A 20,428-nucleotide genomic window follows, 5' to 3' on the forward strand; every position below is an offset into this window, starting at 1 on the left:
CTCGAAAGGACTACCAATACACATGAGGATAATGGTACGACCAGTGTTTTTTTCAAAGCGATGATGATGACGATGCGAGGGAGGGGGTACGTGAATGCTGATGAAGAGGTGAAAAAGATAGTATCCGTACAATCCTTATAGCCGGTGATGGGCGAGGCTGGTCGATGCTGAATGAATAAGTTATCAAGGTTTGCAGCGTGCACAACTTTTCCGAAGGTTCAAATACCCTGCAGTCTTGTGATACCGCCTTATATGGTCCGCTGAAAGATACATACGTGATCAGCACCCCACATATCTACTTTGAGCACGCATGTACACACCTTGACGACGGACCATTGCACAATGAGTTGTTTGATTCGTTCAGCCAGCGTCTGTTTGCAAACGTCACAATTAAGATGTTCGGCCAGCGGGCAGAGCGCGTTTTCCATCGCACTCGTGGAGAGATCTGCACAATTGGCGCTCATTAATGTCGGACCTTATTAAGCACACAACTCCGAAAACACACACCTGGTCGTGCGTCCCATGCTAAGTATGCGGACGCGAGGGCCCATGCACGCGTGAGCTTTTTCTGCTCCGTAAAATCGCAATCGGGCGTGGGAGCATGAGGGTGTGGTGGGGGCAGCAAAAGGCGTTTAAGCGCATCTATACGGCCGAGGTGAAGGAAGAAGAGGCGCTTCAAGTAGACGGCGCCCATCCGGTGCGAAAAGTCGTCTGAGAGCGCTGGCAGCGGGTAGCTGAGTAGATGCGCGGAAACCGGTACTGCGAGCTCATAGAGATCGTGACGCGCCGCGGCGGAGTATATTTCGAGGGGCGCGATGGGCGCATGCGCGAGAATCAGCGCATATAGTGGTGTTGAAGGTGCGCAATACTGCGAGAGTGAGACGCCATACCGCCGCAATGAGTCGAGTGCGATGACAAGAGTTTCAATCGCTGGGGAGTAGTGTGCGCAGGAAACACTGTAAATAGTGTGGAGGATTACATTGAGTACAGGGGAGGGCTCTGGTAGGGGGATTATGGGGCCAATGTCGTCAGATAAGTTGATGCCCTTTGGGGCGAGGGCAGCCGTCTTGGAGGACTTTGGTGGAAGGAGGGAGCAGAAGCCATTGTCGGACGCGGCGAGCAGGTGGTGGCAGTGGACGTAGAAAAAGACGGCGTCGGAGGAGAGAAAGATGACGTCCGGAGGGAGATTATTGAGATTAGCACCCGGGAAGAATGTTGTAGAGACTGAGACAACAGCATTGAGCTCAGATGTTGATTCGCCCGGGGAGCCTTTGTTGGAAAGCTAAAAGAGTTGGAGCGTATATATGCGGTGCCGGGAGGGTGTACAGTGAATAGAGTGAGCAGCCGTGAACTGAGGAGGAAATATGTATGTGCTTACGGGTGGAGTGGGGACCTGAGAAGGAGGCGCGGAGAACGTCGTTTTTTCCGCTACGGGCCTTTCAGGAGCGGAGGAGTCTGGCACCTCAAAGGGCTCAGAGACAAACTGGAGAAAGTCCCACTCTGGATTTTCCATAATTTACGTGACAGTAAAGGGGGCAAGAGGCGTAGACGAGAATAGAGGGGAGCAAAGGAGGGTTAGAAGAAGACGAGGTAGGTGGAGAGGAGAGGAGGGAGAGGAGGGAGGAGGGGCGGGACGGGAGGAAGAAAGGAAGGAAGAGTGGAGAGAGGGAGAAATATAAGGCGACGGGCTGGAGATGAAGCTTGTACAGGATGGAGAAGGACTAGGCACAGTCAGCGGGCAGACGTCACGGCGAGGCGTGTCGCGGTTCCAACCATGGGGGCTGATCCGGCGCGCCCTCTCTCACCCCTCTCCAGCGCATTCTCGCCGCTGTCGACGATGGCGGCGACGGACTGCACGTTCTCGACGCCCCTTTGTGCCCTCGAGCTGTTCTGGGCGCAGGCTGGGAGGCCCATCTGCCAAGACAGCGCCCCGCCTTGCGTCCGCCCCCGCGCCGCCACCGTGCATGACGTCTCCAGATCCCACGATCTCGGTCTCTGTACTCGCCACCGCTATCGTACAGCCATGCAGCCACAAGAACCTATCACGCCTCTCCAACCCATCTCTATCCTCCAAGTTGCATGCCCCACAATTCTGCACACCCCTGTTTCTGTCAGCTGCCCCGTGCCGCATGGCGGCCACAACCGTTCTCCTCGACGACAGACCCGACCTAGGCCAGTCACCCCACCGCTATCGAGATTTCTCCTCCGCGAGGATTGCATCATTCAGCTCGTCCAATGGCGCAAGCTCTTTTTTGTCCACCAGGTCAAACTAGCCCGGCATTCAGCGTGCATACCAAAGATAACCAGCCCCCTGCGCACCTCGTGGACAAACAGAAAAAAGTGGCGGTAGCTCGTGTTCAGATGTGCTGCGCGCCGGTATCAGTTACACAGCTTCCATCTGCGTACAAAAACCCACCTTCGATCCCCAGCGCGCATACATGGTCAAAGTGATTACTGTAGACGTGCGCGTACACCCTGAAAAGCCTCCGGAATATAGTCCGTATCGTGTCCCGGAAGTTCTTAGGGAACGGCACGCCAATCCTGTTCGGGAAAATCTCCTCGTTGTCGAGCAGGCCTTGAGCCCAGTTCATGAGCGCGTCTACATACTCTGGAGCGGGCAGCTTCGTTGGTCGCTTGAACCGCACGCCGTCCTCCCAGAGATATTCGTATCTGCATCGGAAAATGAGGCAACATCGGCTGAAGCGGAGCACAGAACCGACCGTGGGCCCGCAGACATGATGGGGCACTGCGCAATGAATGAAATCGACACGTTACTGTTAGCGAGATCGCTGACGTACCTCCTGCGGCGTACAAAACTCCGTGATCGTCCCATATAGCATGTTCAGATGATTGAAGAAATCGACCGCTGTATGCTCCACGATGAAACGCCCGGCTATCGGGACAGAGGACGACACGCACCATGTACCGCGAGCCACTCGTTCAGATCCTCGCCGTCGGGGAGCTGTACCGCTAAGCGGAGGTTCCCCGAGCCCTACACGTTTCACAGTGTACCGCGGTGACTCTGCTGCCCACACGAACGAAACCAGACGTCGTACCAGCGTGGCCTCGGCATACTTTCGCAGCTGGTACTGCTTTGTGCCTTCTGGGACGTCCTTGCGTGGCTTGAAAGTGCGTGTCTTGCCTCTGCCGTAGTGGACGATATGGATTAGGCATCTCCCGCGAAGTAAGCATCAGTCACTGACAAACCGAAGAATGCCGACATGGTGAGAAAGAGTAAGCAGGTGAGGGTAGATAGTAGAGAGCCAGAGACTGAGGCCGTTGTGATCCCGACACGATAGGCGCCCAAGAGATCGCGCCCTCGCCCTGGGCCCCGCGCTGTGGGCTCAGTTAACCAGTCGTTCTCTGTGACTTCTCGCTCGGCGACATTTGCAACATCTAATCGACACGACGACAATTTTGTCAGTCTAATTTCAGTCTACTTGTGGTGAATGCAGCGGAGCTTCTATCGTGCCATTCGTCCTCTGCTGCTTCACTGCAGGTTCGCTTGTGGCGAATTTGCGTTCGGTTGTTGCAAGCACCCACTCTCGCGTCCCCGCCTACTCGTAGCTTGAAGTTGTGGGAAGCCTAGAATTGCTGCTGGAACAACCAGATACGAGTTTGGTGTGGTCGTGGCATTGACAGTAGTGATTACTCATTTTTTTCTTCGCAACATGTGGGAGTCCTGTTCTGACTTTTTATAGGACACATCTGCGCCAGCATTCCCGCCCGCTTTCCCCTACCCAAAGCCGCGGAAGCCTCGTGGTATCTGCTCTACGCTTCTACCCTCCTTCTCAGCATGATCCGAAGAGCTGGATGACGGACGTTATGGAAGCCACTAAGGGTATTTGTATATTGACGACTTTGCTTACGAAGATTCAGAGGTATTGGTCCGATAAGTACTGTCAAGCGGCAAGTGGAAAATGCAGGCAGTGATATCTTGCAATCCGACTCTTGCCTCCTCAGGCCTGTCAGATGACAGTGAGTGAAGAGACTTGGTCCCCGCAATGCATGCGCCATGGACTATGGACAGAAACGAACTAAATTCAAGGCATGCACTGACTTACACCTCTCTCCCCCCAGCCCGAGGATGTAGGCGCAACCAGTCTCTCGATACGATGCTGCACCGCTTGCGCCATGGTCTTGGAGGGCGCTGCAGTGTACAGCAGCCAGACGATCATCGAGGCGTCTCCCACGTCGATGCACAGGTAGCCGCTCCTGATTTGGTTTGCATTTTTCATGTCGGAAAAGCATTCGACATACCACTCCTGTATGGTTCCACCTTGTCTGCCGCCAGCTGTCATCTATGATGTCCGCGAGAAATATGACAAGGCCCTGCACGACGACTTATTGATGCGTTTTCTCGGCTTTGTGTTGAGTAGTAGCGATTATTGGCGAAGATGCAACCATGTTTTGACCCCGGATTTCTCCCTCTCTCGGTTTCCTTTCAGCCGTTGGCAGACTGGATAGGCAGTATAAATTGAGGCAGCTTGTATTTTGAATGTCGTGATTCTGGATTGTCGGATTGTCGGTTGCAAGTAGAACTTGAATATGCTCTGGCGAGATTTGGGTGAGATCAAGATGTAGATCTGCCCCGGCGGGCGCTACAGGTGACCCGGGGACTGAGACAGCTATGGATTGGACTATCCGGTGAGTATGCCTCTGGTAGGAGACTATTTATCTGAGTGCACCTCTGGCTATGAAATAAAAAGCCATCGGACACAACCCCTCTCAGATCAGTTTAGGCGTAAATAGCTTTCTGACTAATCGCCTTGCCCAACAAACTCGGGCTGGACTTGTAATTATGAGTGCAGCATGACTGACCAATCCTCACCATCGCACGCCATTATTCTCTACCCATCTCGTCCATTCCGGGATGAGGCTCCCACCCAGACGATGCAGGAGGATCTTGGTTTAGCCACGCCTGCCTCCGACAGATCTGACAAAGCCCCTCCGCGCATATATCAGGACGTCATCGGCGTCGCTTGCTCACCAATTTCCCCTCCAGCTACTCTTGATACCCACCATGGGACGCATCCTCTTCGTGTATACCTCCTGCGACAAGACTCTCACCGGCGCTCAGACGGTACATCCTCCCCTCCTCTCGTGTCCCTCGCCGCTCATCGATCTCTCAATAGGGCTGGTACCTCCCAGAGGCCGCACACCCCTATTACAGTACGCACCCCACACTGCCCGTTTACTGGGCCATAGATCTCACCTCATAACGCACACAGTACTCGCGCCACACCACACCGTTGACTTCGCCTCCCCGAACGGGCCCAACCCGCCCATCGACGAGTCGAGCGTGAAGATGTTCACAGACGATGAGAGCACACGCTTCCTGCAGGACGCAGTCGTGCAGGCAAAGTTCACCGCGGCAAAAAAGCTCGCCGATGTTGACTCCAGCGCGTACGACGCGATCTTCTACGTCGGCGGGCACGGCCCCGTCATCGACCTTGCGACGGATCCGGTGAACATCAATCTCGCGAATCAGGTGCGCCCATCTGGTAGTGCGTGTATGCGCCCGGGATGGCTGATGCGGCTCCGATGGTGCAGTTCTGGCGCGCCGGGAAGATCACCTCCGCCGTGTGCCATGGGCCTGCGTGAGTGTACTGTGTATATCCCGGAGGCACATGTTGATAGGCTGTTGCGCGTTCAGTGCCCTCGTAGGTGTCACGGGTTCCACAGGCGAGTCTATCTTCAACGGAAAGGCCGCAACTGGGTTCTCGAACTTTGAGGAAGAGCAGGTCGGAAAGGTCAAGGTCAGTGTGTTGCAAACTGGTCTTTTTCCGGCTACTTGTTGATCTTTCTTGCCCAGGACGTGCCCTTCCTCCTGGAGGACAGAATTAAGGCGCTTGGCGCAAAATACGAGAAGGCCGGAGAGCCGTGGGGTGTACGTCGTACCATTTGTTTGCATTCGTCGATTTAGCTGATATGTCCTGTAATTCTGCAATGATAGGTGAAAGTCATTGTTGATGGCAAGCTTATCACTGGCCAGAACCCCGCTTCGGCGAAGGGCGTCGGCGAGGCTATCCACAGCGCTCTTGCATGAACAGCATGGACTCAGAAGCAAGGAAGTTTCCGGTACTGTATCTGTACATAATGACGTGATTAGCGGTACGCGTTCGCATTCTCCTCATGTTGCGGCTCGCTTGTGTGCGATGAGATACGTATGCGGATACGTCATGAGAGACACCGTTCAATGGGCCCAAAGCAATAAAATTGGATTTACCGATAGTACAACACACATCAGATATACGCCACAGACATCACCCATCCTTTCTTTAGCGTGAAGCCATCCAGTGCTTCTTTTGCAGCAGATGCTAATTCTGGCGAATCGAATATGACTTGGGCCATTTTTACGTTCTGTCCGGCCGTATTTGGTGTCGGTGACTGTGCCACATGAGTTGATTGGAATCCCTGATATCTGGGAGCATCTCATTATCAGTCAGACTATCGCCGCTCCACGGAGCATAGGAACGCACTGTTGGAAAAGGACGGCGAGCACGTCGTCTGTGACCTCTTGGGGCAGGTTTGTGCACAGCAGTCTTGCTGACTGAGACTGGACGATCGCAGGCATTGCCCCTGAGGTTGAAGTCAGATTGAGTGGGAGCGGCAGGGCAAGATATACGCACCACCTGTCGACGTTTCCTTCGCACCATCATCATCATCCTCGATCTCCATCTCTTCATCGTCGTCGTCATCGTCTGCCGCTCTCTCCCTCTTCAGCGCCCGCTCATCCTCGTCCATCCTGTCATCCCTCTGCCGCTTTTCGCTGGACGCCGCTTGTGCGTTCGCGTTCTTCGTATGCACCGACATTGGCGGTACGAAGTTCGGGTCTTCTCTCTGCAGGGTCGCGTAGGACTTGGTCTTTGCGTACTCTACCCGCTGTAGCACGCGCGGGCACACTTGTCCATATCAACGACTTTCAAACGCAAGGCTTCTGAGATGGGTGGCGCACCATCGGCTTGTCATAAAACACGATACCTTCGCAGGCCCGCATCGCCGCGGTCGCTCCCGTCAGGTCGGCGAACACGAGGAACGCTTGCCCGCGCATCTTGGGGCCCTTTGCTGCAACGACATCGATGACGCGGCCATAGGTCGTGAACAGGGCGAAAAGTTGCGAGCGCAGCTCCTCCTTGTTGACCTTGTCGTTCAGGTTGTGGACGTAGAGCGTCGCGTTGGGCTGAGCGTTCGACATCGTGGTCGGCAGTACTTTTGGGGAGGGCGGGTAGATGTCCCAATCTCGGGACCCGGACTGGCATGTCGCGTTCCCACGGGGCAGAAAATGGTCACGCCGTGACGCTGCCTTCCCCGGATTGGCCAACCCTTCATGTAGGCGCCCACAGCAAGGCGGGGGTCACGTCACACGTTGCATTGGGCGTAACAAAAGCCGCCGTACACGTTCGTCCAATTTATGCAGACGCTGGGGTAGAGGTCAACCATCTGTTGGCTGTCTCCGTTCTGCACGTCCATATCCTTTTTGTGACAGCCGGCGTCGGGAGGTTTTTCCCTTTGCGTATGTTCTCTCATATTTTCGCGTTCCAGCTTATGTCTTATATCTGACACTGAGCTTCACAGCCATCCGCTCGATCGTAGACAGCTCGTCACGATTTTCAAAAACATAACGAACGCGCCTAGCGGACGTCTCATGATATTTTGACGTGGCTCACGTATACAGCAAGCACAATGAACACCGAACAGGCCCCACAATGGCTTTCGCCGTACCTTATCCCCTTCTTTACTCTATCATACCCGACGGCTGTCCCAGCGAACCCAGATTCGTTCCCAGATTCCTCGTATTACACAACAGGTCTTCTCGATGGCTGCCTCTTGATAACCCTCATCGCAATCATGGCCGTCTTGCGTGACGTGTTGCGCCTATGGGTTCTTGAGCCTTTTGCGAAGTGGAAGCTGACGCGGGACTTGAGGCTGCGAGCTTCAGCCAAACAAAAGAAGGCGAACGGGAATGGGCACAACGGCGTGTCTAATGGCAACGGGAAGGCAAATGGTGCGTCAAACGGCGAAGGAAAGTCTACGGCAGTCGCGAATGAGAATGGGCGTGCCCGGCGCGTGGTGTCGAACAGTAACGGGCACTCAGTAGGTGCCCAAGGCGTAATAATCTCCAGAAGAGAAGCCAAGAAAATGCACCGAAGCGTGATTCGCTTCGCGGAACAAGGCTGGCCTGTGGTCTATTATACTTTCGTATGGTCTTTTGGATTGGTGGGTCTTTGAACCTCTTCATTCTCTTTCCTCCGTAGTTTGACATGAGTCATGCAGTATGTACATTCCAACCTCCCGACCCGCATATTGGACCCAATAGACGTCTGGCTAAATTATCCTCATATTCCCATTGCTGGACCTGTCAAACTATACTACTCGTTGAACACCGCGTTCTATATGCACCAAATACTAATCATCAATGCGGAAGCCCACCGTCAGGACCATTGGCAGATGATGACCCACCATGTTATCACCATTTTCTTGATGATTGGCAGCTACTTCTACAATTATACGCGCATAGGATGTCTCATCATGTTGATCATGGATTGGTGTGATATTTTCCTCCCCGTGAGTATTGCTCTACTGCTGTGAGGTGAAGCTGATACTAGTCGCCAACTAGCTGGCGAAAATGTTCCGATACTTGTCCTTCACGAGGCTCTGCGACGCGACCTTTGTTTTCTTCATGCTTTCGTGGGTGACGACCCGCCATGTCCTGTTCCTCCTCGCCATCAAGTCTACATGGTCCGCATTAGACCTCTTTCCATCTATATGGGCGCCCGAGCGCAGCATTACCACCGAGGTTCATGTCACCTTCCTGAGCATGCTCATCACGCTGCAGGTATGGCGGTCTCCCCAGTAGCTTGGACGAGTCCGTTAACACGTATCGACAGTTTATTCAAATTTGGTGGTTCTGGAGAATATGCCTGGTCGCATGGCGCGTAGTATCCGGGCAAGGCGCGGAAGATAACCGCAGCGACGACGAAGAGTAAGTCGAAATAGTGCCAAGTATCATGGGTGGTACTCATCAAATGTCTACAGTGATGATGGTTCCTCAGGGAACGATTTGGAGAAAGACGAGTGACGCTCGCCTCTGTTGGGTTCTCCCGCTGCCCTTCAATACCAATGTTGACCTTGCTTGTTCACATTGTTGTAATGAATTTGCTTCATGTTATGATGACTCACTTATCGCTGGCGAATTTATAATCCTTGCTTGAGTATTAGTAGTATTAACATGCGATCAGCCCAATTTACAGTCAGAATACGCAGTAATTGCCTTATCGAGCGAATCGAGTGACCGGGTTGCGAGCGCTTGTTACTGTGTGGTCGCATCCTACATCTGCTCTACGCTGTGGCCGGGTTCCGGACTGTTATGCTCATTGCTTGTGCTTAAATACCTGTATCCACTTTAATTATCAAGATGATGGCAGGATTCATGAGCTACTTTGGAGGTCGTCGCGATACAAAGCAGTCGTCAAGAGATGCTATTGTGACGCTGCGGCAGCAGCTGCAGATGATAGACAAGAAAGAGGAACACTTGCAGAAGAAGATCGACGAGGAGTTGAAGAAGGCAAAGTCGAATGCTGTAACGAACAAGAATGGTGAGTGGTTTGGTATATGGAGTGCGGTCGGGTTTGAACCTACTCTGAATCTGCAACGCATGTTGGTCGCAGCCGCGACGGCAGCCCTGCGGCGCAAAAAGGCTACGGAACAGGAATTGGAACGACTGCAGGGGACACGCTTTCAGCTTGAGATGCAAGTGAACACATTGGAATCAGCAAGCTTCAATGCGGAGACCATGGCCGCCATGAAGAAGGCGAGCGGCGCACTGAGGGATATTCATGGCAAACTGTTTGTACAGGTGTTTAGATTGCGCAGACAAGACACGCTCATTTTCCGTTCAGGTCAATTGAAAGGGTCGACCAGACCGTCGCCGAGATTCATGAACAAACTCAGTTGGCGAACGAGATTTCGGAGGCTATCTCCGCGAACACATACAGTGGCGTGGAGATCGACGAGGTCAGTGTCCATGTTGCCATCGCCCAACTGGTCCATGTAACAATTCGCGCAGGATTCGTTGAGAGCGGAATTAGCTGATCTGGAGCAAGACGAGTTGAACGAAAGGCTCATGGGTGCGGATCACGTCCCAGTGCATCAGCCTCCAGGAGCGACAAGGATCGCAGATAGTAAGAGCTACCGTCTATTCCAATGTCCGTCCACACTCATTCTGGATATACAAGGCCGCCAACCTATAGCAGTTGAAGATGACGAAGATGCTCAGCTTAGAGAGTTGCAAGCAGCCTTGACTATGTAGTATACCAGATCAGATGTTCTCTTCCGTTTATGTCGTGTGTTCTGTTGCTAATAACCTCCATTATCTTACTACCCTGGGATCTCCCACTCGTGTCTCATTAGTGCTATCACAAACTCACCAGTCGACACATTGTACACTCCACATTCTGGTATCTTGTCAATTAGGTGACATTTTCTACAATAGAGGGATATGAGTGTAAAAGTGATGCAAGTTGTCCGTGTACGTACGTGCAGACGGAAGGATATACGCGATTACGATGTAAGGTTTATCGAACTTGAATTGATCAGTGGTCAAGTAGTATAATATGGATGCAAAGCGAGTTAAAAGCAGATAATTATGCAGTGACGCTACGACATTGACAAAACAATCCAGCAAAGTTATTGACCAATATCTTCCACGATGTCCTTGCAAGAATACCCAGATGTCCTATATGCACAAACAAGAACCCTCATTGATATTGTGTCATGAAAAGCCACGAATGCCAAGAACTCGTCGGACGTCCTTGGTGAAGCGTAATGAGTCGAGCACTGGTAACAAGTCCAGCAGCGCTTCGTCGTGAGGATCATGGGTCCAACCTTCTATGGGTATGCCATTGGCTACAAAATTTAGGCATGATCTTAGGTTTCAATCACACAGGAAGGGTGGAAGACGAACCTTCATTTACACTATAACAAATGGGAGAATTATCGATTAAACACACCCTCGCAAGGTCCGTCTCCACGACTGATAGATCCTTGGTGTAAGATCCACTTGGGAGTTGAGTACACGACTGGCACCCAGATCAGTCTCATCTTCTACTCTGATACACGCTGGATACATTCGCACTGACCTCTCTGAATAGGCGGCGAGTCAATATCCCTCTTCCGGCATCTAGCCAATCTATGACAGGATCGGCGTATTCTTGCATTGAGGCCGTGAAGATCACGAGTGTATACCACCCTGAGACCTATCTAGATAGTTACAACTGAGCGCAATGTCTTGAGAATATCACTTACCTTTCTGAGAAAGTAATCCACGAAAGGCCGCTTGTACACATGGTAGAGCGTGCTGCGTCCGCCAAGGACCACCTCGACTACATGACCTGCACCTTTATTACGACGTCCAAAGATACTTAGGCCCAACAAGCCTGAGCTGCTTGACGACATGGATGATATTGGTCTAGAGGTTGAGTGAATGAGCGTTTCGTCCAGATCCAGCACCAAAGTCTTCTGCAAATGCACAGGCGTTCTATGCGTTGCGGAGCCTGGTGTAGATGAGCGCGATGCGGAAGGAAGTTGTTGAGAACTCGCGGCAGTAGAAGTGGATTGAGATGCCGAATCGGAATCCACAGATGAGGGTATATCTGCAAGCGAGTGACTGACAGTGGGAGATATGGGATACGAAGGTGTCAATGCGTCTGGCGGAGGGAATGGCAATAATGGTAATGGAGGTGGAATTCGCTGTGGATGGTCTAATGGTACAGATCTCTCGTCCTTACTCTCGTCTTCAGTATCCTTCTCTTCCTCCTCCGAGGCGTCCTCTACGGCTACCTCATCAACCGTGCGTGCAGACGATTGCCCTGTGAGCGATCTCCAGGCAGAGCAGATGGCGTTCCAGAAGGACAATACGAGACGCGTGAAGAACAGGCTTCTGAGAATTGAGTTTGAGCCCGATATGGGCCGGATTGCTCTCTCGGATGACGAGAAGGAGGGGCGTCGCGAAGAGGGCTTAGATGGTGGTCGTGAAGGGGGTAGAGGGGCATTCCTTGTTGGATAGAGCAAGGGCTGGTCGACAGAGACGGCGACATCTGCAGGTGACGAAAGGGACCGCTTGATAGACCATGGCCCAGACGAGCCAGTGGGAAGCGGAACACGGAGGGACCTGGTCGACCACGACCGAAGTCGCCTGGGGTCCGCATGGTCTGTGTCTCCAGGGAGGGGCGGGGGAGATTCTGAGACTGGGGTGGATGGTGGCGCGCGGGGTGAAGCTAGCACGTCGAATTGGCGAGAGAGATAGGTCAGCGAATTCATCTGCGTCGCACCGACGCCTGTGGACGCCGGGGAGGACAGGCAATGGGAATAAACAGGACCGAGATGAATTGCGGCAGGTGTGGGACGAGGTCGCGGAGATGTCGATGGCGGGCGGACCACAAACGCGTGCAGCCGCTCAGCGTGATCGCTCAGACGCCGGCTGCTGCCACTTCACCACTACCATCGTCGACGTCCTTGGAAAAATAAGTCAATGCTTCACAGACGGCTCAGCGTACTGCGATGTTGCATGCGTCGGCATCAAGGGTAGAGTCAAAGCATTCACATACTGCCTCTTCGTTGGTCCTTGCAGTTACATTTAGGCGACAATACATTTCAGCAACAAAAAATCCTGGCGACTTTGACTAGTGATTACGACTGTTTCTGATGGTAACTGACTTGACATCCCTCCATGTCGTTGCGTATTCTTCCAACACTGCGAATAAATACCGCATATAGCCTGTCGATCTGAACCCATTCACTTCGCCGAAAAACCGTCCCGCAGCACATGACTGATACACCAATTGTGCATGTTCTTGCAGCTCGAGTACAGTACAGCCGGATATTAGTGAGAGACATGCCCGGCGACCGTCGCCGTTCTTCAACTTAGGCTCGGGGCTGGTCGGGGATTCCTCGGGAGCCCATCCGTGGTGTGCACAGCTGACCTTCGCTGCCCGGTGCGCTGCATCGATAATTGTCCTCAATAAAAGTGAGTCGACCGTGGGTGTCGCATCGACCAGCACTCTCAGCTACTTACCATGACTGTTACAAGCAAGACTCTGCATGACGGCTGGACCTTTACCCAAGTTGGAGGAGGGGAGGTTGTCAAGGACGGCGAGTGGCTGTCGGTGCATCAGTTCCCGACGACCGTTCATGTCGAACTATTGAAGCACAAGAAAATCCCTGACCCAGTGAGCTTCTCTTACCACTCGGATCCGAACGAGCTGCGCTCACCGGCGTGTTCTCCGAAAACTCATAATCCAGTTCATTGGGCTGCAAGAATGGGACGTGCAGTGTATGCGATATCGCTCGATTGCTCAACTTTCTGCTGATTGATGTAGGGATCGGCGAGGTACCGTGGGCATTCAAGACTCAGTTCAACGTCAGCGAAGTAGAAGTGTCTGCCCCGAACGTAGACCTTGTGTTTGATGGTCTGGATACATTTGCTACCGTGATACTCGTGAGTTGCACGCAGATCTATCAAGTCGGAGTTTGCTGACTGTATGACTTCTTTCATTCAGAACGGGCATCAGTTACTAGAGTCAGTCTTCACGTTGTATTTCGACGGCGCATTTTGCTGAATGAATGCACTTCTTCAGGACGGATAATCAGTTCATCTCTCATAGGGTCCCAGTCAAGCAGTATGTGAAGGTCGGAGATAACGAACTCCTTATCAAATTTGCGAGTGCATTCCGAAAAGTAAGGATATCAATCGCGCCTGTCATATAATGATAATATCAATTGGATAATCCCTACAGGGCAGAGAAATCGAGAAGGCCCACACAAAGTACAATCTGTGGAACGGCGACTCTAGCCGTCTCCATATTCGAAAGGCGCAATACAAGTGAGCCATTTTTGTTCTTGCATACTCAAAATACCCTAACATCTTCGCGCAGTTATGGTTGGGACTGGGGTCTGTTGATCACGGCTGCCGGTAGAAGTGATAACTGACGAACGGTCTGTAGGCCCGGTCCTCATGACAGTGGGTCCGTGGAAGCCCATCGTGCTGGAAGCATATCAAGCCCGCATCACCGATATCGATATTCGCGCAAATGTGTCCGAGGACCTGTCGGCCAACCTGGACGTTAACTTCGTGCTGTCGCGTGACAACCATAGCATTGCCTCCGTCAATCTCAAAGGGCCCGACGGCGCTCTTGTCACGGGCCAGAACAGCATCAAGATTTCTGATTCGGAAGCGAAGGCACGATTCAAGCTCTCCGCTGGGACGTACGAGCTATGGTATCCGGTCGGATACGGTAAACAGCCTCAATACACCGTGGAGATCGAGGTCGCCGACGAGGTGCGGTATCGGCACTGCCGACCATACTTGTGACTCAATTTATTTTCTCTCCTGAAGCATGGTGCCATCATCGATCACAAGACACAGAAGATTGCATTCCGTCGTGCTCAAATCATCCAGGAACCGCTAGTCGATCAGGAGGGCCGCACATTCCTGTTCGAAATCAACAATATCAGGATTTTTTGCGGTGGTGCGTGTGATCAATTGACGAGAAGCTGAGAAAAAAATGCCAATGCCTCGCAGGCTCCAACTGGATTCCGGCCGACTCTTTTCTGACTACGTTTGTCCTTCTATCAATCACGTCATGCGATACCTCATGGACTACTCGTCTAAAGGATGACTCGCGACCGATATCGCGCATGGCTCCAGCTTCTAGTCGATGGTAATCAGAACATGGTCCGTGTTTGGGGAGGTGGAATCTACGAAGCCGATGACTTCTACGACCTATGTGATGGTGCGTGAGCTAATGTGGCGTGTAGGCAGACTGAAATCATGTTGCGTTTGCAGAGCTTGGCATCTTGGTATGGCAGGATTTCATGTTCGGATGCGGACAGGTATGTCAACTATTCATCCGCACTGGCCGATCGATTGACCGATTGGGCTTCAGTATCCGGCCTACGATTCGTTCGTCAAGTCCGTGGAGGTAGAAGCAGAGCAAAATGTGAAGAGGCTCAGACATCACCCTTCCGTGGTGATCTTCGGTACGTGTCAACCTCGGCCCAAGGAGAGAATCCGTTTGACCACGTTTTTCGATAAGCTGGGAACAACGAGGGTGAGTCGACGCGGACGTCCATTGCCATGAGTCCTGATGAGTACAGATTATCAACTCGCCGAGTCCTGCAAACTGGATCTGGACTATTCTGACGAGACGTCGGACTTCCGCACGTCTACCTTCCCGGCGCGCTACATCTACGAACGCCTGCTACCCACCGTCGTCGAGAAGCTGAGCGATATTCACTACCACCGCAGTTCTCCGTACAGCGGGTTCGGCAAACCGACGACTGACCAGAAGCATGGCGACCTGCACCAGTGTACGCCTTTACGAGAGTGGTGTTCTCAATTGAATCATCTGACGTGTCCGCACCGGTAGGGAACGTGTGGCACGGCTCGCAGGAGCCGTGGCACAACTGGGACATCCTGGCTGGCCGATTCGTGTCAGAATTCGGAATGTGAGGCCGCTGAATTGCTCCTGCGATTTCTCCGCTGACGCTTGTGGCTCCAGGGAAGCGTACCCGGACATCCGTACGGTCGACTACTGGCTCGGCGGAGATAAGTCTGAGCGGTTTCCCCAGTCGAGGTGCGCCGGTGTGGCCACGTTTCTATGTCATTTGGGGACTGACGAATCCGGGCGCAAGAACCATGAACAACCACAACAAAGCTGACGGCTTCGAACGACGGTTAGAGGTGGGTCCTACTAGTCTAGGCTGTCACGGGTAGTGCTGAGGGCTTCGAACCATCAATCCAGCTCTACCTCGTGGAGAATTTCAAGCACTCGTTCGACATGGACAGGTGAGCGTTTCACGTCTAGCCGGACCAAGCAAGCGGCTGTTTACCCGTGTCCCCAAGCTATGTGTACTACACTCAGATCATGCAAGCCGAGACGTTGGCGTCGGCATACCGCCTCTGGCGGCGGAACTGGCGCGGGAAAGGCAGAGAATACACGGCTGGCGCCCTCGTGTGGCAGGTGCGCGGCTGCCCTAGCAGGATCTGAGTGTACCCTACTACGACGTCTCACGCTCACGCTTGCCAGATCAACGACTGCTGGCCGGTGACCTCGTGGGCGATCGTGGACTACTTCCTGCGCCCGAAGCCGGCGTACTTCAGCATCAAGCGCGAGCTCCGCCCGTACACGGTCGGCATGACGCGCAAGGAGCACAAGACGTTCGCGGACGAGCTCTCCGCCGCGTTCTTCGTGATCGAGACGGTGCTCGAGATCTGGGGCACGAACAGCACGCTCGCGGCGAAGAAGGCGTCGCTCGAGGTCGCCGCGTTCGACCTGCACTCGGATTGGCGCGAGACGTTTGCGCGCGACGTCGTGCTCGCGCCGAACGCGAGCACGGAGCTGTTCGCGGGCCCGCTGCCCGGGCAGCCGCGGCGCACGCGCGTCAGCGACGTGCCCCAGACGATCGTCGTCTCCGCGCGGCTGCTCGACGCGGGCGGGGCGGTGCTGGGGCGCTACTCGAACTGGTGCGTGTTCACGCATCGATAGCGTCTGCGCGCACGCGCGGGCGCGGAGGGCCGAGCTGAGCTGACGCCGGGTGACCCAGGCCCGAGCCGTTCAAGTACATCACTTTCCCCGACATTAAAGAACTCGGGCTCCGCATTACTGTTGGCGCGGACGGCGAGACGGTGGAGCTGGCGACGCAGAAGCCGATCAAGGGCATCGTTCTCGACGTCGAGGGAGCAGCCGCGCAGTGGAGCGACCAGGCCATCGACCTCGTGCCGGGGGACCCGCAGGTGATCAAGGTGGTGGGACTGCAGGGGAGGGAAATCAAGGCCAGATTCCTCGGGGATGGGACTGCGTGAGCGGTGGAATGCAGGAAGACAGAGAACGGCGTCAGAGCAATACTGTCGACGGATGTGTATTAGTAGAGGCGTCTGTGCGAAAACAGCGTGTCTGTGATTTGCTGCGCACAACGCACTCGTGTGATGAATCTGGACTGCTAGGCGCCGCCATTGTATCGGGCACATCGCCAATCGGCGCAATGGGATTAGCGGTCGTGTTATTAGAACCTCTAAGAAGGGCTAGTACAGGATAGAAGTCCTCGAGGGGCGACAGACAGCATAGACTCATACAGACAGTACATACTGGTGGAGAGTCAAGGAACAGGATGGCAGCTGCACAGGAACAGACGGTATCCAATAGTCCGAATACACATAGGAAGACCCCTAGAAACGGAAGGGAGCAACGGCCGCAGATGATAGGTTAGGAGGCGGAGAGAGCGATGCAGCATGACGAGAGGGAGATTAATGCAATGGGTGCTGAGGTGGCGCGGGAGTGTAAACGTTCTATGGTGGATGCAAGATGCGGCAAAAAGAGACGGAGAAGAAAGTCTAGGCTACATCACATAATGACGCATTTGCTGGCTGGAGGCTCGGTGGCGTTGCTATTTGGCGCGGCCTTCTCGATTTCGCCAAGACAGAGCTCGAAGACCTTGGCTGTGGGTTTGTAGCATGAGGAAGTGAGCGGAGCGGGAGGAGGGGACGGACGTACCGACGTTAACGTTGTTTTTCGCGCTGGTCTCGATCCAGGCGGCGTGGTGGCTCTTTGCGAGCTCCTCGCCTTCAGTGGGGGCGACCTGTCTGGTTGTGCTGTGAGGAAAATGATGTGGGCGGGGGTTGGGACAGCAGGAGATGTGCAGGCTGCCCCGAGACGTACCTCTGCTGGAGGTCGGTCTTTGCGCCGACGATAACGCAGGGGATAGAGTTCATGCCGCAAAAGTCGATGATCTTGTCGTAGACGACCTGGACCATGTCGAAGGACTTGCGGGACGTGACGGAGTAGACGAGGACGAAGCCGTGGATGCCGATGGCGTGTTTGGAGTTGAGGATGGTGTACTCGTCCTGTGCACGGGGGGGTGAGCTCGGGGGGAGAATGGGAGGGAGAGGACGGACCTGGCCGGCGGTGTCGATGATGTCACAGTCGTACTCGACGCCCTTGTAGCTTATGCTCTTGGAAAAGGTGCTCTCGATGGTAGGGTAGTAGGATTCCACAAAGTTGTTGTCGATGAACTGAATAACGAGCGAAGACTTCCCTGTTGCGGGATGAGGTTGAGCGGCGGGAGAGAAGAGAGGGGCGTACCGACTGAGCGAGAACCAAGGACGGCGATCTTTCTCTTCCTGAGGATGTCACCGGGCATGACGAAGGGAGAAATTAGGGAGAGCGACGGCGGGGAGGAGGAGGAGGAGGAGGAGGAGGGAGGGAGGCGGGGAGAGGTGCGCCCGCCGAGGGGCTTTTAACAGCCAGATCCGGCCAGCGCCTCCCCGCGCATTTTCGGCTCTGCCCTCGCCGTGGACGACGATGAGCTCCGCTGTCCCTCTTTACGTCTCAACGTCGCCCACTCAGTCTGCTGACCCTGTCACCCGCTGTCTCTCTCGGTCGTCAGCCAGCGCCCTCGCTGCTTCTCCGCGCGGGGATGTATGCGACTGGGCCCCTGCTTTCTGTAACGAGCCTGCGACAATTGGCCCCGCTGCACACTCACTTGCGACGCATTGGCCATGCCGTCGTCGTCGGATGATGTAAACCGCTGGAGCGGGAGGCCCAGCCAGTCTCCACCGTCTGTCGTTCTTCTCCCAGGTCGACTATCTATGGATCCGGGGCTCTTTTTCCCAGATCTCGGCGTGTCTCACCAGCCGCCTTCCCCCTCTCGCTTTGCTCTGATCAACTCTGATAACAGAACACGCTTTTCCCCCCCAGCGCTGTGTCTCAGAGTCCGATATGCCATTGGCCTCCCCCCCGGTCCGTGACATATGTCCCCGCCTCCATCTCTCGTCCCCGTGCCTCCAGCCTACAATGAATTCGCGTGGCGACGATCCGCCGGCGAGCAGTCCAGCCTCTAGCACATCCGCATCCGTCGCGCGCCCATGCCACAATATCACATGGAATGTCCGAAGAAATCCCAAGGAAAAGGAGCACTCTACAAGGCGCCCCCGCACACCAGCCTAGTGCTAGCCCAGGCGCCGACGCCGACCCTGTGGAGAGTTGTCCACAGCCGCCGCATCTCCTCCTTGGTGATACATGCTCTGCGATAACGTTGGTAGGACGATAGACCCTTCAAAATCGCATATATGTCACTCCGCTTGGTCACCCACCACGACCCGAATGATAGTGGCCCGAGCGACGATCTCCGCATCTGCGACGCCATACACCGATGGTCGGATGCTGGCACAGCCGAAATACCACGTACGCACATCGAGACCCGGACGGTATACATGCTAGCAATAGCGTCAACTCTGCCCGAGCAGTGCATGCTCCGGGGGTCCATCGCGCCCAATAGTCTAAAATCGCCCGTCGGCTCCACGACTTACCAGGCCTCTGCCCGGTGTCAATGTCCCTGGACGCCACATACATGCCCCAGCCGCGCCTGTCACGCTGGCTGCATAAGCATTCCCAAGTGTATGCTCCCGCAGCCCGTGTTGTGATTGGGTTCAAGGTTCAAACGACGCGGCCGAACGCATGGTCCAGGGGGCGGCACATCATTCTCGATTGATCACCGGCTCACTGCTGAGCAAGGTGTGCCCAGGCTGACGAGGTGCGCGCACGGCCCCGGGGAAACGTGCGGCTCGAGCTCCCAGGCGAGAATAGCCCATCTAGGGAACACCTTCAAAGTCTTCCCTACGCGCGCCCTACTGGATATGGGCCGGTGAGCTGCAGTGCTGTTGAAACTGGGAATGCGAATACACACTATGACTCTCCAGACGCCCCATGCGCCTATGGATGGCCCCACAGCAGCCAGGACCTGCGAAAGGGGGTACTCTTGGTGCCGGCAGAACCAAAGTTGGTCTATCTATGTAGACGGAAACACACACCAGCACTCGAGAGGGTCTATCTATGTAGACAGGAACACACACTAGCACTCGAGACACGAGCCACACAATCAGCATGAGATTAATGCCGTTGTTCATCTTACAGCACGTTGATTATACGTCGGCCGCATCAGGAACGGAGGACATGACCAATGGCATGTTGGGCATTTCAGAGAGAGCAGCCACGTAACCATCATAGAGCAAGGGCCTAGCAGGTCCCTCGAGTCGGTACTCGACGGCTGGAGAACAGTGGCGCAGCGATGAGCTTGTAAACCTTGACAAAAAGCGAGAAATGCAATACCTGCACATTTTTTCCCAGATCGTGCCCGGTGCTCTTTCGAAACGGTGTTGCAACCCGTGCAGCCAGAGCGTGCTGGGTCAACCAGGACCTGCGCCGCTGCGGAGGGTTGTCGGGCGAGATCGCCCATTCATGCTCCGACACGGTCACGGGATCGACGCGATACCTTCACGTGACCGTTCATTTTCGAACACGGTCGTGAAGGCAGCCGCGCGCGTATCCAGCTGCAGTTGCAGTTGCAGCCAACCTCCATCTCGCCGCCATGT

The 20,428-nt window shown here is 54.4% G+C and overlaps 9 protein-coding genes across 9 annotated transcripts; 4 read left to right on the forward strand and 5 right to left on the reverse strand.

Annotated features, from left to right (window-relative positions):
- Positions 1 to 248: 248 nt before the first annotated feature.
- Positions 249 to 1,513, reverse strand: FIBRA_06216 (uncharacterized protein; the record flags this gene model as incomplete). The annotated part of the gene is made up of 4 exons (XM_012327950.1): positions 249 to 260; positions 321 to 445; positions 508 to 1,282; positions 1,379 to 1,513. 4 exons carry the CDS (start codon positions 1,511 to 1,513, stop codon positions 249 to 251), a joined length of 1,047 nt encoding a protein of 348 aa, XP_012183340.1.
- Positions 1,514 to 2,188: 675 nt separating this feature from the next.
- FIBRA_06217 (uncharacterized protein) lies at positions 2,189 to 3,223 on the reverse strand (the record flags this gene model as incomplete). Its single annotated transcript, XM_012327951.1, has 8 exons — positions 2,189 to 2,269; positions 2,320 to 2,366; positions 2,417 to 2,670; positions 2,721 to 2,746; positions 2,799 to 2,866; positions 2,920 to 2,992; positions 3,057 to 3,144; positions 3,204 to 3,223. 8 exons carry the CDS (start codon positions 3,221 to 3,223, stop codon positions 2,189 to 2,191), a joined length of 657 nt encoding a protein of 218 aa, XP_012183341.1.
- Positions 3,224 to 5,023: 1,800 nt separating this feature from the next.
- Positions 5,024 to 6,049, forward strand: FIBRA_06218 (uncharacterized protein; the record flags this gene model as incomplete). Its single annotated transcript, XM_012327952.1, has 7 exons — positions 5,024 to 5,083; positions 5,136 to 5,172; positions 5,232 to 5,491; positions 5,554 to 5,600; positions 5,657 to 5,759; positions 5,816 to 5,890; positions 5,957 to 6,049. 7 exons carry the CDS (start codon positions 5,024 to 5,026, stop codon positions 6,047 to 6,049), a joined length of 675 nt encoding a protein of 224 aa, XP_012183342.1.
- A 197-nt stretch (positions 6,050 to 6,246) lies between these two features.
- Positions 6,247 to 7,198, reverse strand: FIBRA_06219 (uncharacterized protein; the record flags this gene model as incomplete). Its single annotated transcript, XM_012327953.1, has 4 exons — positions 6,247 to 6,424; positions 6,483 to 6,582; positions 6,633 to 6,885; positions 6,959 to 7,198. 4 exons carry the CDS (start codon positions 7,196 to 7,198, stop codon positions 6,247 to 6,249), a joined length of 771 nt encoding a protein of 256 aa, XP_012183343.1.
- A 488-nt stretch (positions 7,199 to 7,686) lies between these two features.
- FIBRA_06220 (uncharacterized protein) lies at positions 7,687 to 9,082 on the forward strand (the record flags this gene model as incomplete). Its single annotated transcript, XM_012327954.1, has 5 exons — positions 7,687 to 8,220; positions 8,278 to 8,568; positions 8,621 to 8,839; positions 8,892 to 8,986; positions 9,040 to 9,082. The coding sequence occupies 5 exons, from the start codon at positions 7,687 to 7,689 to the stop codon at positions 9,080 to 9,082; spliced, it is 1,182 nt and encodes a 393-aa protein (XP_012183344.1).
- A 336-nt stretch (positions 9,083 to 9,418) lies between these two features.
- Positions 9,419 to 10,312, forward strand: FIBRA_06221 (uncharacterized protein; the record flags this gene model as incomplete). Its single annotated transcript, XM_012327955.1, has 5 exons — positions 9,419 to 9,599; positions 9,672 to 9,849; positions 9,903 to 10,017; positions 10,070 to 10,184; positions 10,239 to 10,312. 5 exons carry the CDS (start codon positions 9,419 to 9,421, stop codon positions 10,310 to 10,312), a joined length of 663 nt encoding a protein of 220 aa, XP_012183345.1.
- Positions 10,313 to 10,774: 462 nt separating this feature from the next.
- FIBRA_06222 (uncharacterized protein) lies at positions 10,775 to 12,321 on the reverse strand (the record flags this gene model as incomplete). The annotated part of the gene is made up of 4 exons (XM_012327956.1): positions 10,775 to 10,908; positions 10,967 to 11,081; positions 11,142 to 11,258; positions 11,308 to 12,321. The coding sequence occupies 4 exons, from the start codon at positions 12,319 to 12,321 to the stop codon at positions 10,775 to 10,777; spliced, it is 1,380 nt and encodes a 459-aa protein (XP_012183346.1).
- A 755-nt stretch (positions 12,322 to 13,076) lies between these two features.
- On the forward strand, positions 13,077 to 16,864 carry FIBRA_06223 (uncharacterized protein; the record flags this gene model as incomplete). The annotated part of the gene is made up of 21 exons (XM_012327957.1): positions 13,077 to 13,229; positions 13,303 to 13,333; positions 13,380 to 13,498; positions 13,560 to 13,579; positions 13,638 to 13,737; positions 13,797 to 13,882; positions 13,935 to 13,951; positions 14,004 to 14,338; positions 14,396 to 14,528; positions 14,582 to 14,618; positions 14,674 to 14,792; positions 14,846 to 14,892; positions 14,946 to 15,039; positions 15,096 to 15,110; positions 15,157 to 15,369; positions 15,429 to 15,507; positions 15,561 to 15,635; positions 15,694 to 15,742; positions 15,924 to 16,022; positions 16,089 to 16,525; positions 16,606 to 16,864. 21 exons carry the CDS (start codon positions 13,077 to 13,079, stop codon positions 16,862 to 16,864), a joined length of 2,517 nt encoding a protein of 838 aa, XP_012183347.1.
- A 538-nt stretch (positions 16,865 to 17,402) lies between these two features.
- Positions 17,403 to 18,198, reverse strand: FIBRA_06224 (uncharacterized protein; the record flags this gene model as incomplete). The annotated part of the gene is made up of 5 exons (XM_012327958.1): positions 17,403 to 17,497; positions 17,553 to 17,650; positions 17,718 to 17,902; positions 17,954 to 18,093; positions 18,141 to 18,198. 5 exons carry the CDS (start codon positions 18,196 to 18,198, stop codon positions 17,403 to 17,405), a joined length of 576 nt encoding a protein of 191 aa, XP_012183348.1.
- Positions 18,199 to 20,428: the final 2,230 nt, after the last annotated feature.

The sequence above is a fragment of the Fibroporia radiculosa genome, assembly GCF_000313525.1.
Source record: "Fibroporia radiculosa TFFH 294 genomic supercontigs, scaffold6550, whole genome shotgun sequence".
In the NCBI taxonomy this organism is placed as follows: Eukaryota; Fungi; Basidiomycota; class Agaricomycetes; order Polyporales; family Fibroporiaceae; genus Fibroporia; species Fibroporia radiculosa.